Raw genomic sequence first — 18,328 nt, forward strand, 5'->3', positions numbered from 1 at the left:
CCACCACTAAGTTTGGCTAGCTCCAAAACTGGAGGCCTTATATCGAATCGCGTGTAGTTTTAAATTGTGTTACCATTTTTAACATGACTAGTTAACCCAACTTAAAATACCACAAGAACTTTGCAGAATGATTGAGTGTTTTGTTTTTTGCACAAAGTTTAGATCAAATCAACATAACATGACTCAAAACTAGATCATGTCATGTTTAAGTTGATACGAAACCAATTAAATTGATTTAAATGTTTAAAAAATGTTATTGTAATAGAATTTGTTAAGCGTAAATTGAAAAAATTATCAAAATGACAAGTATTAATTGCAGTTGAAGTCCTTACATATTATATATAACTGTATCTTTATATAATTGTAGTTATTTTTATTATTTTTTATTTTATTTAAAATTAATTTTATTTTTTAATAGTGAGAATGACATTTGTTTGCTAAAATTGTTGATGTGTTTTAAAAGTCATCGATATATAATTTTTCGGGCTATTTATAAACAAGAAAAGTGTTATGTTGTGTGTTTTGTTAATAATAAATTAGAGTAATTTGATAAATAAATTAAAACATTAAAAACACTTAGAAAAGTGGAATAATAGACGATTTCAGGTCATTTCGAGTTGTCTTAGATTAACCAAAATATTGTTCAAGTTTTATTAGGGTTGAAAAATTTTAACACAATTCTAATTTAGGCCAAGTTGAAGTTGTGAGTCTCTGATCTGAAAGTTGAACTGATATGATATAAATACTATCTGATGACATACGTTATCATATTTAATTCTAAAATTGGGTTTTACTGCTGTCAAGACCTCTCTTCTTTTTTTTTTTTTTTTTTTCAAATGAGCATTGAATCCAGTCACTGTCCGAACCAAATTATGCAAGGTTGGACCATGTGTAGAAAGGTATCGATTAAGGTATTTCAGAACCATTTCTAATGTTCCTTCTCTATTTGACAAAGACTAGGTTCAAGTTTGATTATCTTAGGACCATCTATTGATGCTAACATGAAATGGAATAATGAATGAGAGAGGTGCTTTCAGCATTAAAGCTTTATAGAAATGACTGATAGTGAACACTGTATACATAATCCATTAACTTTTTTTCACCATTTGAAGATTTTCACAGCTTTATTTTATTTCATTATGTTTAATGCCTGTCCATCAGTGGATAAGTTACTGTTTTGTTCAAAGTAGAATGTACGTCAAAAGTAATATAGCCTGACATTTGAGACAGTATTATTATATATCATATCTTTCTTTCAATTTGTGTAAAGCATGCAATACCTTTGAATCTGAGATTGACCTATGATGCTTCAGTTGCCTCTCACAGTTAATGCCTCCCGAAAAAGGTGAATTTGAATCCTTTTGCAAAAGGGTTTCTTCTTTTGTTGGTGAGAAAATATTTTGGGAGGTCCAAGAGATCACTGGAGTCTGTCTTGTCTCCACAAGCTGACTAATGATTTTGGCCAAATTGCCATGCATAAATGAAACATACCCATTAATTACATTTTCAAAAGTTCAAACTTCACTTCAGTTCCATTGACCTATTATAATCAATCAACACTCTTTTAAAGCAGATTAATTGGAAAAAAAAATGCAATACCGTACTATGAGAACGAGCACGCTAACCCCAGAAAGCTACTAAAAAACAATGGCAAATCACAATGGAGAGGAAACTTATAATTCAAAAGTGCATGATGTCTATGTAATAAATTCTAAGTATTGTGGGAACTTTGATAGATCTTCCAAAGAGGGTAATCTTTTGCTTTCGTTGATTTGGATCGGTCATAACCTTGAGAAGTGTCCTACGATATGATCGGAGTTTACTTTTTTGTTGACTTAGGGTTTTTTGTATGGAGATTTACTATCTTTGCCTTTCTGGCAGAGATGAGCATAGGTTATTTTTCGGGGTTTCTTGTTTCGAGGTCCGTCTTGTTTCTACTGTTTATACATACTTCTTTACCAAAAGAAAAAATTATGAGCATTAAGATAGGAATTTCTGCTATCTTTGTTGATAAAATAAGAGCAAAGATGGCCCCATTAAAGCTCAAAGAAATATGCGGAGGAGTGGAACATGGATATTTCTTTGCCCACCCCTTTAATCAATATCTCTTCTCAACTTGGTTTATGCCCCCACTATTCATGTTTGCTGCTTCTAGGCTACCATAAGTCATACTGAAAAATTTATACTACTTTATCATCGATTAATTATCTAATTTTAATTTTAAAAATAATTCTTAAATTATCCTTTTTGAATCTATATACATAGTTTACCATTAATTAAGCACATTCTTGTTCATCCATCAACAAGAATAGGTTGCAAAAGTCATTTTGGTGACAACATGCATGCGTAAATTAAGCATTACTCCACCTTTGGCAATGCAAGACGAGGAAAGTCCTAGGATCTGGTGATGAAATAAGGAGTGAAATGAATGGTTTAAGGCGTGGGGGAATCTATTTGGGTAGTGGCACGCGAACTTATCGCCCCAAATCATGAACGAGAGAGGAAACAAAGAAACAAAAACTTTAAACTAAAAAGAAGAAAAGGGTTCTTTTACTCTTCCCAAAATCTTCAAAATTAAGAAAAAAGAAAGAGTGAATATATAAGTTTGGTGGTAAAAAAGTTGAAGCAAAACCAAGGAGTATGTTCCCCAGTGCAGGCCCAAGGCAGGGCTGCTTTATCGCCGGTGTCTCCGGTGTTGTTTGTCATTTGCCTAGCAATCTATAAATTTGGTGATGTTAAATTTGTGTGAAAACAAATTAAGATGCCCACTAAAACTTTATACGTACCCTTTAATTTCTTTTGGAAACTTCTTTCTAGACAATCCTTTCGCTGACATTCTGCACTCCTGTTCCCGAGATTCTCTCTCTTCTTTTTCTCTTTTCCTCAACTTCCACTTCTTCTCATACATTAAAACGGTTAACCTACATGATTATTACCATTTCTACGCTAAGACTTCTTGAAAACTTTTCTGCATGACTTACATTTTATTTTAAGGCAAATGATTATTTCCCACCTAAGGTTTGATGCAAACCCCTTTCCACCCGCTAACTATAAAAAATCTAAATATTCACTCATATATTAAATTTCACATTTATTGTTAAGAGTAAAATTATTATTTTGAAATTTTATTTAAACTCATATTTTAGGATACCATAAAGTTTTAAAATGTTTATTTTTGCTCTCTAATCTCATATTTTTCAAATTTAAAAACTGAGTTCCTCCCCTGCCCCCCCCCCCCCCAAGTCTAAGATTTTAAATTATCATCCTTTTTTTCCATTATAGCCGCCCCCCAAATATTTAAAAATTTTTAATTGTACCCTAGTCTTCCTTTCTCCTTCTCTCCAATGACAATTCGCCGCCACTGATTGTCAGTCTCTCCCTCCCACCTTGTCGGTTGCTCTCCATTGCCACTCCAGTTATCTTCATCTAAGACAAAGACAGTAAGAGAAGGGAGGGAGAGTGGCCGAAAGGGAGAGAGCCGATGGTTAGAGACAACGAATAGTCATCGATTATCCAATCTGGAAACTAAGGGAGAAAGAAGGGGAAATTGAAATGTTTTAAAACGTTGGGGGGCCACTATATTGGAAAAAAAAAAAAAAGAGAGTTTAAAACCTGGACTTAGGGGGAAAATATCAGTTTTCAAATCTGAAAAATATGAGGTTAGGGGGCAAAAAAAAAAAATTTTTAATAATTCAAAATATGTGTTTAAATAAAATTTCTAAATGACAATTCTACTCTTGACAGCAATAATGAAATCTAATAGACGAGTGGATATTTAAATTTTTGATAGTTAACAAATGAGAAATTTGGTTTATATCAAACCTTGGGTGGGAAATAGTCTTTTGGCCTTTATTTTAATTTACCCAACATATTCTTTCAAGTCACTTTATAAGCAAGTAAGACTTTGTGTAAATTTTGTAGAAGTGTAATATTATCTTAAATTTATATTTTTGACAAATTATTGAAAATAATACATTTTTTTTCTCTAAATAAATAGCATTTTCCCCATTGTTAACAAAGTTTTATGACAAATCCAATAAACTTATCCAATAAACTTGCCCAATAAAATAATATAAACAAACTTGTATATAAATGATAACATGTCATTATGTGATTGAGTAACTTTGAATTATAGATAAAATAACACTTAATCACATTGTGATATATCATCATTTGTGTACAAATTTGTATATATAATGCTACTCTAACCTCACTATAGATTCATTCTATCTTCACTACTCTCCATCTTCACTCTAGATTCATTCTATCTTCACTACTCTCCATCTTCACTCCTCACCGTCCTTGTATTTCTACATTCCACTTCTCTCCATCCAAAATTGAATCTTAAGTTCCTCACTCCTTTCCATATTCATCAAATTTGAAGTATTTCATTGGATCACTCTATCCTTATTAGATCTCAAGTTATCCAATTTAAAGTAATATTTTTCAAATCTTATTCAAAACTTTTGAAGATTGTTTAGGGTTCACTCAATGTGTTTTTTCGGTTAGATCCATAAGTATTGTCTAAAAAACTAACGTTTATTAAGACTTATTTTTCTAATCAATACCAATGGTATTGATAAAAAAATGCTAGCTTAAAAAATATATCTCAACAGATAAATAAAGGCTACATGGGTATTGCAAAAGAAAAAAATACTACATTTTATGTATTACAAGAAAACATTGGCCAAAAAAGAGGTGTTAGCTAACTTTTGGCCAACAAAGTTTTGTTTATTTGGCTAAATAGGGTGTTTCAACCAAATGAGTTCAAATTTAATCAACTTTTATTTAATATATTTGGACTACAACTAAGCTTAATATGGTCTGTATGTGTTGGTTTATTTCTCTTATTGTATTCTGTAGGGAATGTTAAGTTGATATCACATTCAATTATCTGACACAAAAGAGGTGTTGTTAGACATGTTACATTCAATATAATGACATTCATGGGAAAAATACTAAATTTGCAAAATAAGCTAAATGTACTATATCTATAATGAGGCATGATCCCTTGATATGGCAAAATCGATCCAAAGAAAACATTTCATTCTACAAATGGATATCAAGAGTGTGATTAAATAACATGGAAATGTAATATCAATTAGGGTAAGGTTGCATACAATGTTAGGGTGAAGTTTTAGTTAATGACTAGAGTCAAAAGGTGCTTGTGTTAGACTTTACCATGACATTATATGCAACCCCTCATTACTAACCAAACCAACCAGCATAAATAACTAAAATTACCTCCCCATAACATTGTTTACAGTCCTCTACTATCCTCAAATCATATGTTGTATTAAACATTCACTACCCAATATAGTAATGTTAAAGTAGGTGCTCTAAGGTCAATAGTCTAGTTGATGTATTAGTATTATTGTGTAACTTGTGCCATGTGTATATCAATGAAAATGACCATTGTTTGTTGTAGTTTTCCTTTATGTAATTAGATAAATATCCCTAAGATTGTAGAACCATAACAAGAAAATCATTGCGTAACATTAATCGTGAAGACCTTATGTGCATATATGGTGACTATTCTAAAATCATTTGTAATCTCGGTATTACTTTAACCTAGCACACATATAATATAATTAGGACTATTGTAGTGTTGAATGATTCTACCAAAAGATAGTGACAAATCTCATGTGTCAAGATTGTTTAGTGACAACTTGGTTTAACACATAGGTATATGTTGGACAAACATGTTCAACAGACTGAAATGCCAAGAGGATTCTATATGGATGATAATTTTAGTATTTGTGAACACATCACCAAAAAAATGATAATACATGTAATCCTTTGACTTAAAATTTCTAGATTGTCTTGTACATATATCGAGATGATTTGATACCAACCAAACATAGTCTTTTAGAAAATATTATTAAAATGGTGGTGATTAGTTATATTGAAAGATATATAAAGACTATAGTAAATCAATAAAGAATTCATTACTCTTAGTATACAATTAAATAATTCTATCATTGATAAGTGTTGATGACTACTTGAATCTATGTCATATTGGTCATTAGTTGTCACTCAATCAATTATTATTTGGCCATTGCTATATAAGTTAGGTAATGGAAATCAAAGATAATTTAAGGTAGACACTACTTTTGTGATTCGACCTTAATAAGATATCAATTGATGTAAAGATCAAATTGTATAATAATTGTATTGTTAATAAGTTCTTATCAATCACTGACAAATTATCATTTGAGTGATTATAATGTCTTATTAAAAACCAATCTTGGTTTATATATGAATGTTTGATGAATTATAGATACTTCATGAATTCGCTCATTGTCAACATGATAGAGAACCTATGGGTTACACACAAAAGGTCAATCATGAGGTCTATAAGCCTTGGGTCATATAGAGTGAATGTGTCAGAATCTCTATTAGATTACTAGACTTAAATGAGATATTATCTACTTAAGGGGTCAAACTAAAATAACCAAAAAATGGAGGGGTTAGGATGAATAATTGAGAGTTAAATTTATCCAAATTTGATAAAGGATATTTGAATATTAGATAAGTGTCAAGTTAGCATGAACAAGCATTCTAATCAAAGGAACGATCGTTCTTTATCCCTAGTTAACCTTATTCAATATCTTATTGTATATCTCATTCATTAATAATTGAATTAGTGTTGATTGATAGACTATCACATGAATGATCGTTCATGCTTTTAGAACAATCATTTGGATGATGTGTCATATAGTTGTTCTAACTATATCACACATGTAATAGGTGTTCTACCCCTTTGGAATGCCTATTTTGAGGGTTGTATATAAACAAATTGTATGGCAAGTTGTATAATTTTTATCACTTCTAAAAAATTCTCATATACGTTTTTCACCTTTCTTAAGGGGTTCTAGTTGACCCCTAGTGCCCTTAAAACCTCTTGGTTGAGGGCAATTTTCACCTCGATGCCAACCAACATTGAATTAAAGAGCAATTTTCACATTAGATCACCATTAAAGATAAAAGAACCTCCAAACGTGAGTAAGTGCTCAAACATTCAATGGTTGTGTTTGTAAATTATGCATACTATGTACATAATCTAATCCTAGTAAATTCATGGATGAATATCATGTTTAAAGTTTTAATTTTACACTTCTGTTATGCATGTGATGTTTTTAGTCCGTGATACACACCAACAAGTAAGTGAAGAGAAAATTGACTAAAAATAATTCAAATATATGTTTAAAAAAGTTTGTCTAATACCCAATCAACATAATCAATTAACTAAAAATCATCTTTTCATAACATTATGTATAATCCTCTATTGTTCTCAAATCATATGACATACTAAACATTAACACAACACAATAAGAGAAGTATATTTGATTTGGCTCAAATAATGTGAAAAATATATCAAATAAAAATTGGCCAACACCCCTTTTTTAGCCAACTTTCATAATACATACAACCTAATTTTTCTAGCTGATACCAATAACAAAGGTTTGAAAACCATAGTTTTTTTGGAGATTGCACCAATACTCATGGATCTGATTAAAAATGCAACAATTAAACCATGAACAATAAACTCTATAACATCGTTACTATTTTCAAAATAGGAGTTGAAGGATGTTACCTTAAATTTAAAAACTTGAGATGCAATAAGAACAAAGGGATTTGGTAAAAGACTTAAGATCCTTAGGGAAAAACTTAAGATTTTATGAAGATAAAGTGAATATATAGAGATATTATCATATTCAAAGGTATTTTGTCACAATTTCTTAACAACTGAAAAGGTGTCATTTCATTGAAGAATAAATAAAATGGGTCATTGCTCATTTAATATCGTTTCTCTTATTTTACAGTACACACCCTGTTAATATCTAATTGAAAATACTCAATACATAATCTAAAGTTCTCTGTTGAAATATATTGTATATTATACTAAACCAATTAGTTTATGTTAATGTTTAATTTATCACACTTATATATTATTCACTTATATTGTTTTTATTATATATGAGATTTTTCCTTTAGGCTATTAGGTTTAAATTGTTTTAGGTTGTTAGGTCCGCCTATTTGGTTTTGATCGAAACTCATATTATACAAAACCAATTCATTTATGTTAAAGTCTAATTTATCATACTTATATATCACTCACTTATATTGTTTTTATTAGATGTGAGATTTTAATCTTCAATAATCTCCATTAAAAGCTCTATGAATTAAAAGCCCTATGAAGATCAGACGGAGTGCAAATTCTCTCCACAATATATGAGCAACTTAATTAATTTGATTGTAATTAATTACGCAATTCAAATTATTTGAATAAAAAGAACATAAGCAAATGCTTTATGTGGATTAATTTAAATCCTGTTTAAGTATTATGCATTTTATTTGAACATATATATTTAATGAATACATGAATTGATAAGGAAGGATTTGTTTATACGTATACATATAAGCCAAGTGTGTGATTGCGTTAGGGAGCAGGTTTAGGGTTAGATATATTAATGAAATGCAAGCATGACATGAAAGGAAAAGGCAAGTATTTAAATAAATAATAATTATAAAAAAGGGAAGATTTTGAAAGAAGTTGTTTGCGTTATTTGAAGGAGAATATTTCAGATGCATGCGCAAAGGAATGAATGAGTTTTGATTTTGATTGAGTAGAAACCAAGCATGGCAAGCCCTAAAAGTAAAATGCTCCCTTTGACATCATTCCACTCACCTTCTTCACCTCCCCATCCCGAGGCAAAACCCCTCCTCTATTTACATTCATTCTTTGCTTCTCTGCCTCCATTGCCCTTCGCATTCATCCATTCCTCTCTCTCTCTTTGCTTATGTTTGCTTTACCAAACTAAGCAAATTTCATTTCTTCATGCTCTCTTACTTTTGTTTTATTTTCTTATGTACAAGAATTATGATGGATTGATTGTGAATCCATCTTGATAACATGGCGTTTATAGATATTTATTTGTTTTGATTCGATTAATTCATGCTGATATTAATTATTAGGCGATCCCACATCGCCACCATGGCCGGGGCCAACAGTCAACAGAAGCACCACTTCCACCTTCTATTCCACTAAGTTAACATCTTGATTATCCTTTGGGACACCACAAGAGTTAGCATTTTTTATGTCTTTTATTAGCCACAACATATGGGACCGTATCTATTTTCTCCGATTCTTTATTTAACTCCTTTTTCTTTTCCTTTTTCTGTCAGTGGTACCAAACCCCGCAACTATAAATCCAAAATACCCTCTCAAACTTATTCTTACTACATGGGATATGTTTCTTTGTTGCATTCATGGTGGAAGAACTTCAAGTGGTTTCTTACTTGCAGAATATTCTGGTTGATTAGGAAGCAAAGAAAGCGATATTGGTGAGGTTCAATCCAAGACGGATTTACATATGGAAGTTGTAAATACGATCTCAGATTGAGCCGCGCCAATATCACTTTGTGTTGGAAATCCATTTGCTTTCCTAGGAATTACTGTTATCATTTTATCCATGATTATCTTATGTTGATTGATTATTTTGGGCTATATGACTACGAACCCTATTTCCAATGGAGTAATACTACATTTCTATCATTCAATCATAAACTATCATCTAATCAGTTCTTTTTACATATAAGTTTGTATAATTTATCTGTATACATAGCTTTCTTTTCTTTATTCTCCCCTGTCTCACAGCTGAAAGCGGTGTTGCTGATTTTCCGGTTCCAATCCCAAACAGTCTCTAAGAGATGTCCATGTAAGTATGAACGCTTGCACCACTATACATATATTTTGAGAATTAATTAAATATTTCTCGGAGGATATGAGGCTGATGCAGATTTAATATTCCTGATATATTTGTTTAAATCTACTCATACTCAATAGCATTTGAATTGTCTGCAAATTATCCAATGTAGTCATTTTCATATTCCACAACAGTAAGTGCATGCATGCATGATTTCACGATCGATCCTTCTATTGACATTTGATAGTATATTTCAACCTAGATGATGAACAGGCCTTTTGCGAAATTGCTGAATCCCTTGGCTGTTTTAATTCTGCTGTGATTGGCTATATTTTGGTCATATTTGTACATCACTGTGCAGTTACAACAGGTATTCTTTTACTTGTATCACAAACCATGATCCGAGCTTACTGATGCTGAACAGTCTTTAATCCAAGTTTCTATTGAAACAGTAAAGCGAAAAAAAGAAGATATTGCATTTGTTCAGTTGTACTTCTGAAATTTAGCATATCTTATTAATATTTGCGCTATTGAAATTGAACTTTCTCACAAACAATATTTACAAGCCCTTGGTACATATTGATGTTTTGTATTTGTGATGTTTCTTCATAACCCTGACCAAGGATCAACTGAAAGTAATTTTGATGTTTAATATTCCGAGAAAATAGGTGGATTGATTAAATCCCATATACAAATTCAGTATATTCATGTAACAATTTAGGCCTGTGCATTTTTACTCCATTTTTTTAGGCCTATTTCGTGGATGTAGAGTTATGCTAGTGCTGAACTGTTGGAGTTTTTGTTTCAGTTTGTGCAATTATTTCTCTTTATATTAGTTTTCTGAAAGTAAATTTACAATAACACAATCTGACAAGATAGATTGTCTCGAAGATCAAGGGTCATTCGTAAATAGCAAGGGTTTGAATGCCCCTGATTTGCTTGGTTCGCAGTAATGGATTTAGGTGGTTGTGGGCTCCCGAGCTTTATCCTACGGTTCCAATTATTAAAAAAAAAAAAAGAAGAAAAGATAGACTCTCTCCCCTTTTCAACTGGATATTAATTGCCTTTCACCATTCGGCCAGTTAAGTCTAATTCAATCCACTTGTTCTTTGGGCTAACTCCGAACTTTTTATTGTTATATGGTTCATGTCTGTAAATGTAAATGGGTAGCATAGCATCCATCTCCCTCTGATTTAAATTTTTGTACACGCTGTATGAGCTTTCTGTAAAGTAGGAGAAACTCAGAAAGAACAAAGAAATATTTCGAGTTTCAGTAGCCATACTTCTACTGAATTTTGAAGTAAAATATGTATAAGAATGTTCACAAACGACACTTAAAAACATGTTAAAGGTGAAGGGTATACAAACTTAAATACATTTGCGGCGTCTATTCAATCACATGATATTTGTAATTCAAATATGTTGACCCATGTAGCTTCAATGCGTATGCCAAAGACTATTCACATGTTAAATTGATCAAATTTTGGCTGGCATGTTGAATGTCAATCATTATGACAGTCAGGTGACAAAGATGAAACTAAATTTATATATAATAAGATATGATTAGACAGGTATACAAATGATAAGATTTGGGCATCCCACTCAAGATTTTTCATTTAAATACTTACATGGCATGAATAACTTTTCCTATTGAGAAACGTGGTATATCCAGTTATGAATATTAACTTAACATCATCTAATAATACGAGGATATTTCATCAGAATAATCAATTGGGTATTAAAAAATAGGTATATATAGTTTGATTGTTTTCTATTAATGACCAAATACTAAAAGTTGATGAAAAAACAGCCAAATTATGGTGTTATGCTTTCTAATCTAACATTTGTAGCACCTTTGCCGCTAGACATGTTAAATCCCATTAACTTGTATCTCAAGAGACTTATTAAATATTATATTTGAAGACACAATCAATTAAGTGCAATAAAATCATGTCTTATATGAGAATCTTACTGCTAAGACTGATGATCTCCAGCAAACATTCACCTAATCCTGCGCCTTTTTTATTTTTTTCTATCAACATTCAAGCATTATGAGATTCTTTTACAATGTTAATTAATTCTTTCAAATTACACCTGATATTTTGTTCATATCAAACCTAATGCTGCTGCTGCTGATGAAATGACAAGTTTAATCTTTTCAAGAATAGAGGTGGTGTTTTGTTTAACTTGGTTGTCTTCAACTTAACATCTCAACAATTCCCAGTTGGCCTAACTATATTTGTCCCCTTATGAAATTGAAGCTTAAACTTTTTGGTGGCAAGCACAAAGGTCTAAGCACAATGTCCTAGTTTTGTGGCAACACTGTTGAAAATTTCACTGATGGTAATCCCACATACATTACAAAATTTGCAGTGACTTCTTGGAAATGGTTTTAAGAATTATTAAGTTCCAAGGAGACATGTGCATAATTTGATTCAAAATCAGACCAAATCACTTAATAATTATGATGTGGTTTAAGTTGATAAATCTTTAAAAAACAGTTTTCAATTTAAATAATTTTCAAATCAAACCAAATTATAAATCGTATTTTTTTAAATACATATATATAATTATATTTAATAAAATTTTTCAATAAACAATTAGATGTATAACTTATTTTTTAATTTATTTTGTTATTTTCCATACACACATATTATATATATTTTTCATATTCAATTTATATGTTTATATTATATTCTAAAAAACTATAATTTAATTAATTTTATCAAATAATATATATTTAAAAATAAATAATTTTAATAAGTTTAAACCGTACTCTAAGCCAAATTAAATCATATTTTTTAATTTAGTTTAAAATCTAAAATAATTTAATTTGGTTTGATTTAAAAAAAAATTATAAACCATTTTATTTAGTTTAATTTAAAAAAACTTTTAAACAGTATCAAACCGACTCATGCAAACCTCTAATTCAAAGAATCGGTTGATTCTAGTTTTGGTGTGACAGATAACAAATGAAAATTGCAAACGTAATGCCACTTTTTTATAGTATAGAATTTCAAAAATTAGCGGTGTCCTTTATTAAAAATGATTTATAGAATAAGGTAGAAAAGATTCTGATTTGAAAATGACCATACAAAACGAGCTTATGACAAAGTGCATATGTAAATTTATTCCGAGAGAAGTATAATTGTTGGAATATATAAATTCCAGAAAAATAAAAATAAAAATTATATAATATAATAATAAAATTATGGGTATCTACTTTGAATACACCAATGAGTTTATACTTGATATAAATTATTACGTGATTAAGTTATTTTAAATTTAGAATAAATAATACTCACTCATATAATAACACATAAATATGTACTCATTTATATACTCAAAATAGGTACAGATAGAATTGTTCGTACTATAATATATATTCAAATTAGATTGATTTAAGTTATTTCAAAAATTGAAGTCCAAACATTAAAAACTCATAATTAATAATGGTATCAGATTCCATTGATCCATGAGTGGTTTCAGCATGGTGTGCTGAGTGAAAGAACTCAGACCCTTAGACTGTTTCTTTCACTTTGATGGCAAGTGTCATTTTAACGATTGTAAACCAAAAGTTAAAATGCCCATAATTAAAAACCATAAAAGGATTTAAATTTCTAACAATCGTTGCATTCTTTTCAGAGAGATTGAAGAATAAGTTAAAGGTAGATGGGGTTGTGGTTTGAAGGTGATACATATGTAACCGCTGGTAGGCAAACTGCATATTTCATTATGCACTGCTTAAAGATAATTTTTAATATGTTTTCTAATAGTTTTGTATCTCAATCAAAAGTTTTTGTGCTGATCTTGGAGATGAAGTACTTAAATGATAAGGTTTGACAGGTCAGTCCAGGAATCTTTTGTCAAGATCAAGCTTTGATTTTTTATCTGGGTTCAGCTGGCTGAACCATCCATGCTTGTCTCTTAATCTTTATTAAATGATGACAGATCATTTGTAATTAATCTGAACACGGATAGCTGAAGCACCTGCTTGTCCAAGCAGAATAAACTTTCCGAAACTTCATATGCATGTAAAGTGCAGAATGTGGTACAATTCATGATCATATCCGGTTCATAGTCGAAGGATGCTACTAACTGTAGATGATGCTTCTATTGACTAGAGAACAAAGCAAGTAGCACAACCACATAATATGCATATTGATATTCCTACAAACTCAAAGCAACTAACATTCAGGTAGCTGCAAATAACAATCTTGGAGATTGGAGGTTTAATCTAATTACAAGATATATTCCAATTACAACACAGGCAAATTGCAAGGCACGGTCCATATCGATGGTTAGATCTCTAATGTGAGGATTTAAAGGGAAGGAAACCAGTGAGCCTTTCCACTTTGTAGCCTTCTGGCTCTAGAAAATTTCAGAAAATTTCAAACACCCAAAAACTATACTACCAACCTGACATACTATCTTCACACAACCGGTTAAATAAAGGAAGCACCACACCTTTGTTTCATTTGATGGTTGAGACAATCAAGGAGAGGAATTGACTGCTCATCATCTACCGTGCTGCTTGCCAGTATTTAATGGGGAATCTCTTATGCTTTTGGATTGGGCACTAGCAATCTGCTGAGTTCCATCTGGTTTTTTCTTCCATCTCCCTTGTTGAGATAAACGAGGGCGATAAGATAAGATAGCAAGGTCGTTAAGATCTTGCAATGGAGTGAGAACCTTCACAACTTCATCCATTGTAGGGCGGGATTTTGGGTCCCTACTAAGGCAGTTGAAAGCTAATTGAGAAACTTTCTGCACTCCTTTAAGGGAGTAATTGAGCTCCAACCGAGGATCAACAAGTTGATAAAGCTTTCGCTTGTCAGCCAAATATGGTCGAGCCCATGCAACAAGATTTTGTTCTCCACTGGGACGCTTCTTGTCCACTGATCTTCTGCCTGTCAATATCTCAAGCAGCACTACACCAAAGCTGTAAACATCACTCTTAGATGTCAGGTGTCCTGCAGAAAACAAAAAAAAAAATGCCAATTTTTCATGTTCTTGGGTCAAAAATTTCCAGATTACAGAAAATTCGAGAAAACCACATGCTCTTGAACAGAGACCTAAAGCATCTGTTTCCAGGGTACTGAATCAATGATATGTTAATTTTCAAAGCTGAGCATTCAAAAGATGGTAAGAATTGGATTGTGAATGCCAAACGCATTAGAGAGATTAGATCAGTTCTTACATGGACATCAATATATCTCCCAACAGTTATCCCAACTACCATGTCGGGTAAGATCATCTTTTCAAGGGGAACATTTTGTTACATTCAATCCTGATCTTAAACATGCCCAGCACAATGTAAGGTGGATAGAGAGGTCTGATTAATTCTGCCAAAGAAATTTGCATACTTTGATAGTGTATGGGTGGCTTCTCAGCATACCTCATCCAAGCAAGCACACATTCAAAATCCTATTTAGTTTATTTATTCTTTGTCTTGTCAGTATTTTGATAAAGTATAAAATCTCAGAATGAAAATATTCTTATGTGAATCCCTAAAGCCTGAATAATATACTTGAATAACCCTTTCACCAGTCAATAACATTTATATTTCAGAAGTGACTAAATTCCCAATTGCACAAATGGTTTGCACACTCCAGTTTCCTTCTCATTTGGTGTTGTATATAGATTAAGACTTGCTTTGATGTTGACCAAATCCTCACAAAAGCTTCAGGTTACACCAGAATTAAAACGCTTCAGTTTGTTCAAAATGTATATTACAACTTTCTTACCTGTCATAACATACTCTGGAGCTGCATATCCATATGTTCCAACAACCCTGGTGGAAACATGTGTTTTGTCTCCTTGAGGACCAGCTTTTGCCAGACCAAAATCAGAAAGTTTTGCATTATATTCCTGTAAAAGTAGTTTCATGTTAAGAATTCAAATCAACTAAAGACACAACATAATCATTTAGTAAATGCATCACTAGCATACCGAATCAAGCAAAATGTTGGAGGTTTTAAAATCTCTGTAAATGACTGGTTCTGGACCACCATGTAAAAAGGCCAATCCTTTTGCAGCACCAACAGCAATCTTAATCCTATTGGACCAGGGAAGCGGTATAGTCCCTTCAAGAATTTTAAAACATCAGCATTTTTCCGTGCAACACTTTGAAGTTGTCATTGGGGAACATATTAATGGACTAGATGATAAGAAAATTGAGTTACTCTCAGGCAATCATTTTAAATCATCTTAATGTTCACAATGCTCAAAAATATACCCAGCCAAATCTATTGAATGAAAATTTTCTCATCCATCTGCATACATTTTGGAGAGAATACTGATATGACAGCGTAAAGGAACAAGTATTATAAGTTAATTAAGGTGAATAGTTTACTCACTTCTGAAAAGATGATTTTCAAGACTACCACGAGTCATGAATTCATAAACAAGCAGCCGCTGATCATCTTCAATGCAGTAACCAATAAGTTTAACAAGATTAGGATGGTGAAGCTGTCCAAGAAAGTCAACCTCAGCCTGGATTAAGAAGGATATTTATATGTTATACCCCCAAATTTTAGCATGCAATAGACCTTCTCTTAACAGCATTAATCTACTAACCCAAAGTCAGATAATCTACTAACCACCCATTCTCTGTGGCCCTGAAGACCATCTGGCTTCAAGCTCTTAACAGCAACTGTTATTCCTGACCCGGGTTTTGCCGGTGCTGTCCCATTTTCTTCAATCCATCCTTTGAAGACATACCCAAACCCACCCTCCCCGAGAATGCTATCAGGTCTAAAATTTCCTGTTGCGGATTTCAGTTCCTGGAAAGTAAACTGCAACAGGCATGGTGATTTGTCATCCGATGTTGGTGCATTAGGATTATCAGAGGATAGCTGAGTTTCAGTTGGAGGGCATAGCTCCCGGTTGCTAGCATTTAGATATCGTGTCTCGGTGGCTGCATGGATACAAGAATTAGATGCTTTTTCTTTCTTTCATCACAAGCCTTGCATATATAAAGCACATATTATTTGCCAAAATTTAGCTCCAATGAAGACTAGACCAAAAGCAGCGACACACAAATGCTCTCAAAAGCAAGAAACTCAGATTTTGAAAAAGTTAAAATTTTGAGTCAGATCATTTCCCAAAAAGGAAAAGTGCACGTTTCTATGAACTGAAGAACAGAATCTCAGTATGAATAGAGAAGAAAAACCAAAGAAGATTTCAATGTCACAATCTTGAAAAGCCAAGAAAAATTACCTTTAACGTTGAATAAAGGCTACAAAGATTCAGTTAAAAGTCCAAATTTTTGAAAGCTTCCCAAGTAAAAAGCTGTTCTTGGAGTAAGAATCAGCAAAAATCCAGTTGGGATTTCTCATCTAACAAACAACTAAACCATAATTTCACAAGATTCATAATCCATCAGACATTGTTTTGTCCTAAACTACGTAGAAAGCAAGAATATGATAAAAACAAACAATAAACTGAGTGAATCTTCAAAGCTAAAAACAGAAGAGGAAGATAGAAACAAACCCGCATCATAAACAAGACTAGTACGAGGAAGAGTGTTGGGAGAGTCTTTAGAAGCAGAGGAATCGCAGGCACCTCTAACGCCACGCCTGAGAATAGCCCAGCACCCACAATTCTTCTCCATGAAAGGATGTAGATGGGAGTGTTAAGTTTGATTGCATAACGAGAAATAAAAGAGAGCGGTCATGTTTGAGGAAATATAGAAAGAAAAAAAAAAGTAGGAAAATGTTAATGTGAATATCGGCGTTGTTATTGTTGGAGATTGCAGGCATCATCATCATCATCACCATCATCGCAGTGAATACAAAAAGAACTTTTTTTCCAACCACTTTTTTTGTGGGGGATCGGAATGGAATGCAATTCTTTCTCTCTCTCTCTCTCCCCCTATCTGTTTATTTAAATTAACCTCTATTTTACCATCAAAAGACATCTAGGTTTTCTATTTCTTTGACTGTAATCTGATTCCTCTACAATTCTCATGTCAAGTAACCTGTAAGCTTTTTTGCCTTTTGACGAGATAAAATATTTATTTACAGTCAAACTATGCGTATCTGCTTTATATATACAAATAAATATATATTCGATTAAAGTTATACTTATTTTAAGTATATATATTATCATAATTAAATAATATATTATATTATATATCAAAAATTAATTTTATATATTATATATCGAATATCGTATTATGTAATATAATTTTTAAAAAATAAAATAATTAAAAAAATATAACTGGCACACCATTATTTTAGAAACTATTACAAATACAATTTAAAACTTTTCACATACACCTCTATTATATTATCACTTACTTTAAAAACTGTATCAATCTGTATCGCTAATATATATTATGTCACAGAATACGTATCGTATCAAATGATATATTCACTGTATCATATTAATTATGATATACCTTATGATACGTATCGTGTATCATAAGATACTGATAATTATGATTCACATATATATTTAATTGAGTAATTTTGAATTAAGAATAGAACAGTGTAAATCACAAAATGATATATTAAGTGTATACTTATTTATGTATACTCAAAAATAAGTATTTATAACATTGTTCATAAATTTATTACTTCCATTGGTGATATTTTAATATGATACTCTTAATT

At 31.6% G+C, this 18,328-nt stretch overlaps 1 protein-coding gene across 1 annotated transcript; it reads right to left on the minus strand.

The window, feature by feature from the left end:
* Window positions 1–13,847: 13,847 nt before the first annotated feature.
* On the minus strand, window positions 13,848–17,598 carry LOC123201122 (serine/threonine-protein kinase PBL34-like). Its single transcript, XM_044616583.1, has 6 exons — window positions 17,205–17,598; window positions 16,313–16,629; window positions 16,070–16,205; window positions 15,663–15,796; window positions 15,458–15,581; window positions 13,848–14,683 (listed from the first exon to the last, which is right to left on the minus strand). Exons 1-6 carry the CDS (start codon window positions 17,323–17,325, stop codon window positions 14,229–14,231), a joined length of 1,287 nt encoding a protein of 428 aa, XP_044472518.1. The 5' UTR covers window positions 17,326–17,598; the 3' UTR covers window positions 13,848–14,228.
* Between the last annotated feature and the right edge of the window lie 730 nt (window positions 17,599–18,328).

This window comes from Mangifera indica, chromosome 17 (assembly GCF_011075055.1).
Source record: "Mangifera indica cultivar Alphonso chromosome 17, CATAS_Mindica_2.1, whole genome shotgun sequence".
In the NCBI taxonomy this organism is placed as follows: Eukaryota; Viridiplantae; Streptophyta; class Magnoliopsida; order Sapindales; family Anacardiaceae; genus Mangifera; species Mangifera indica.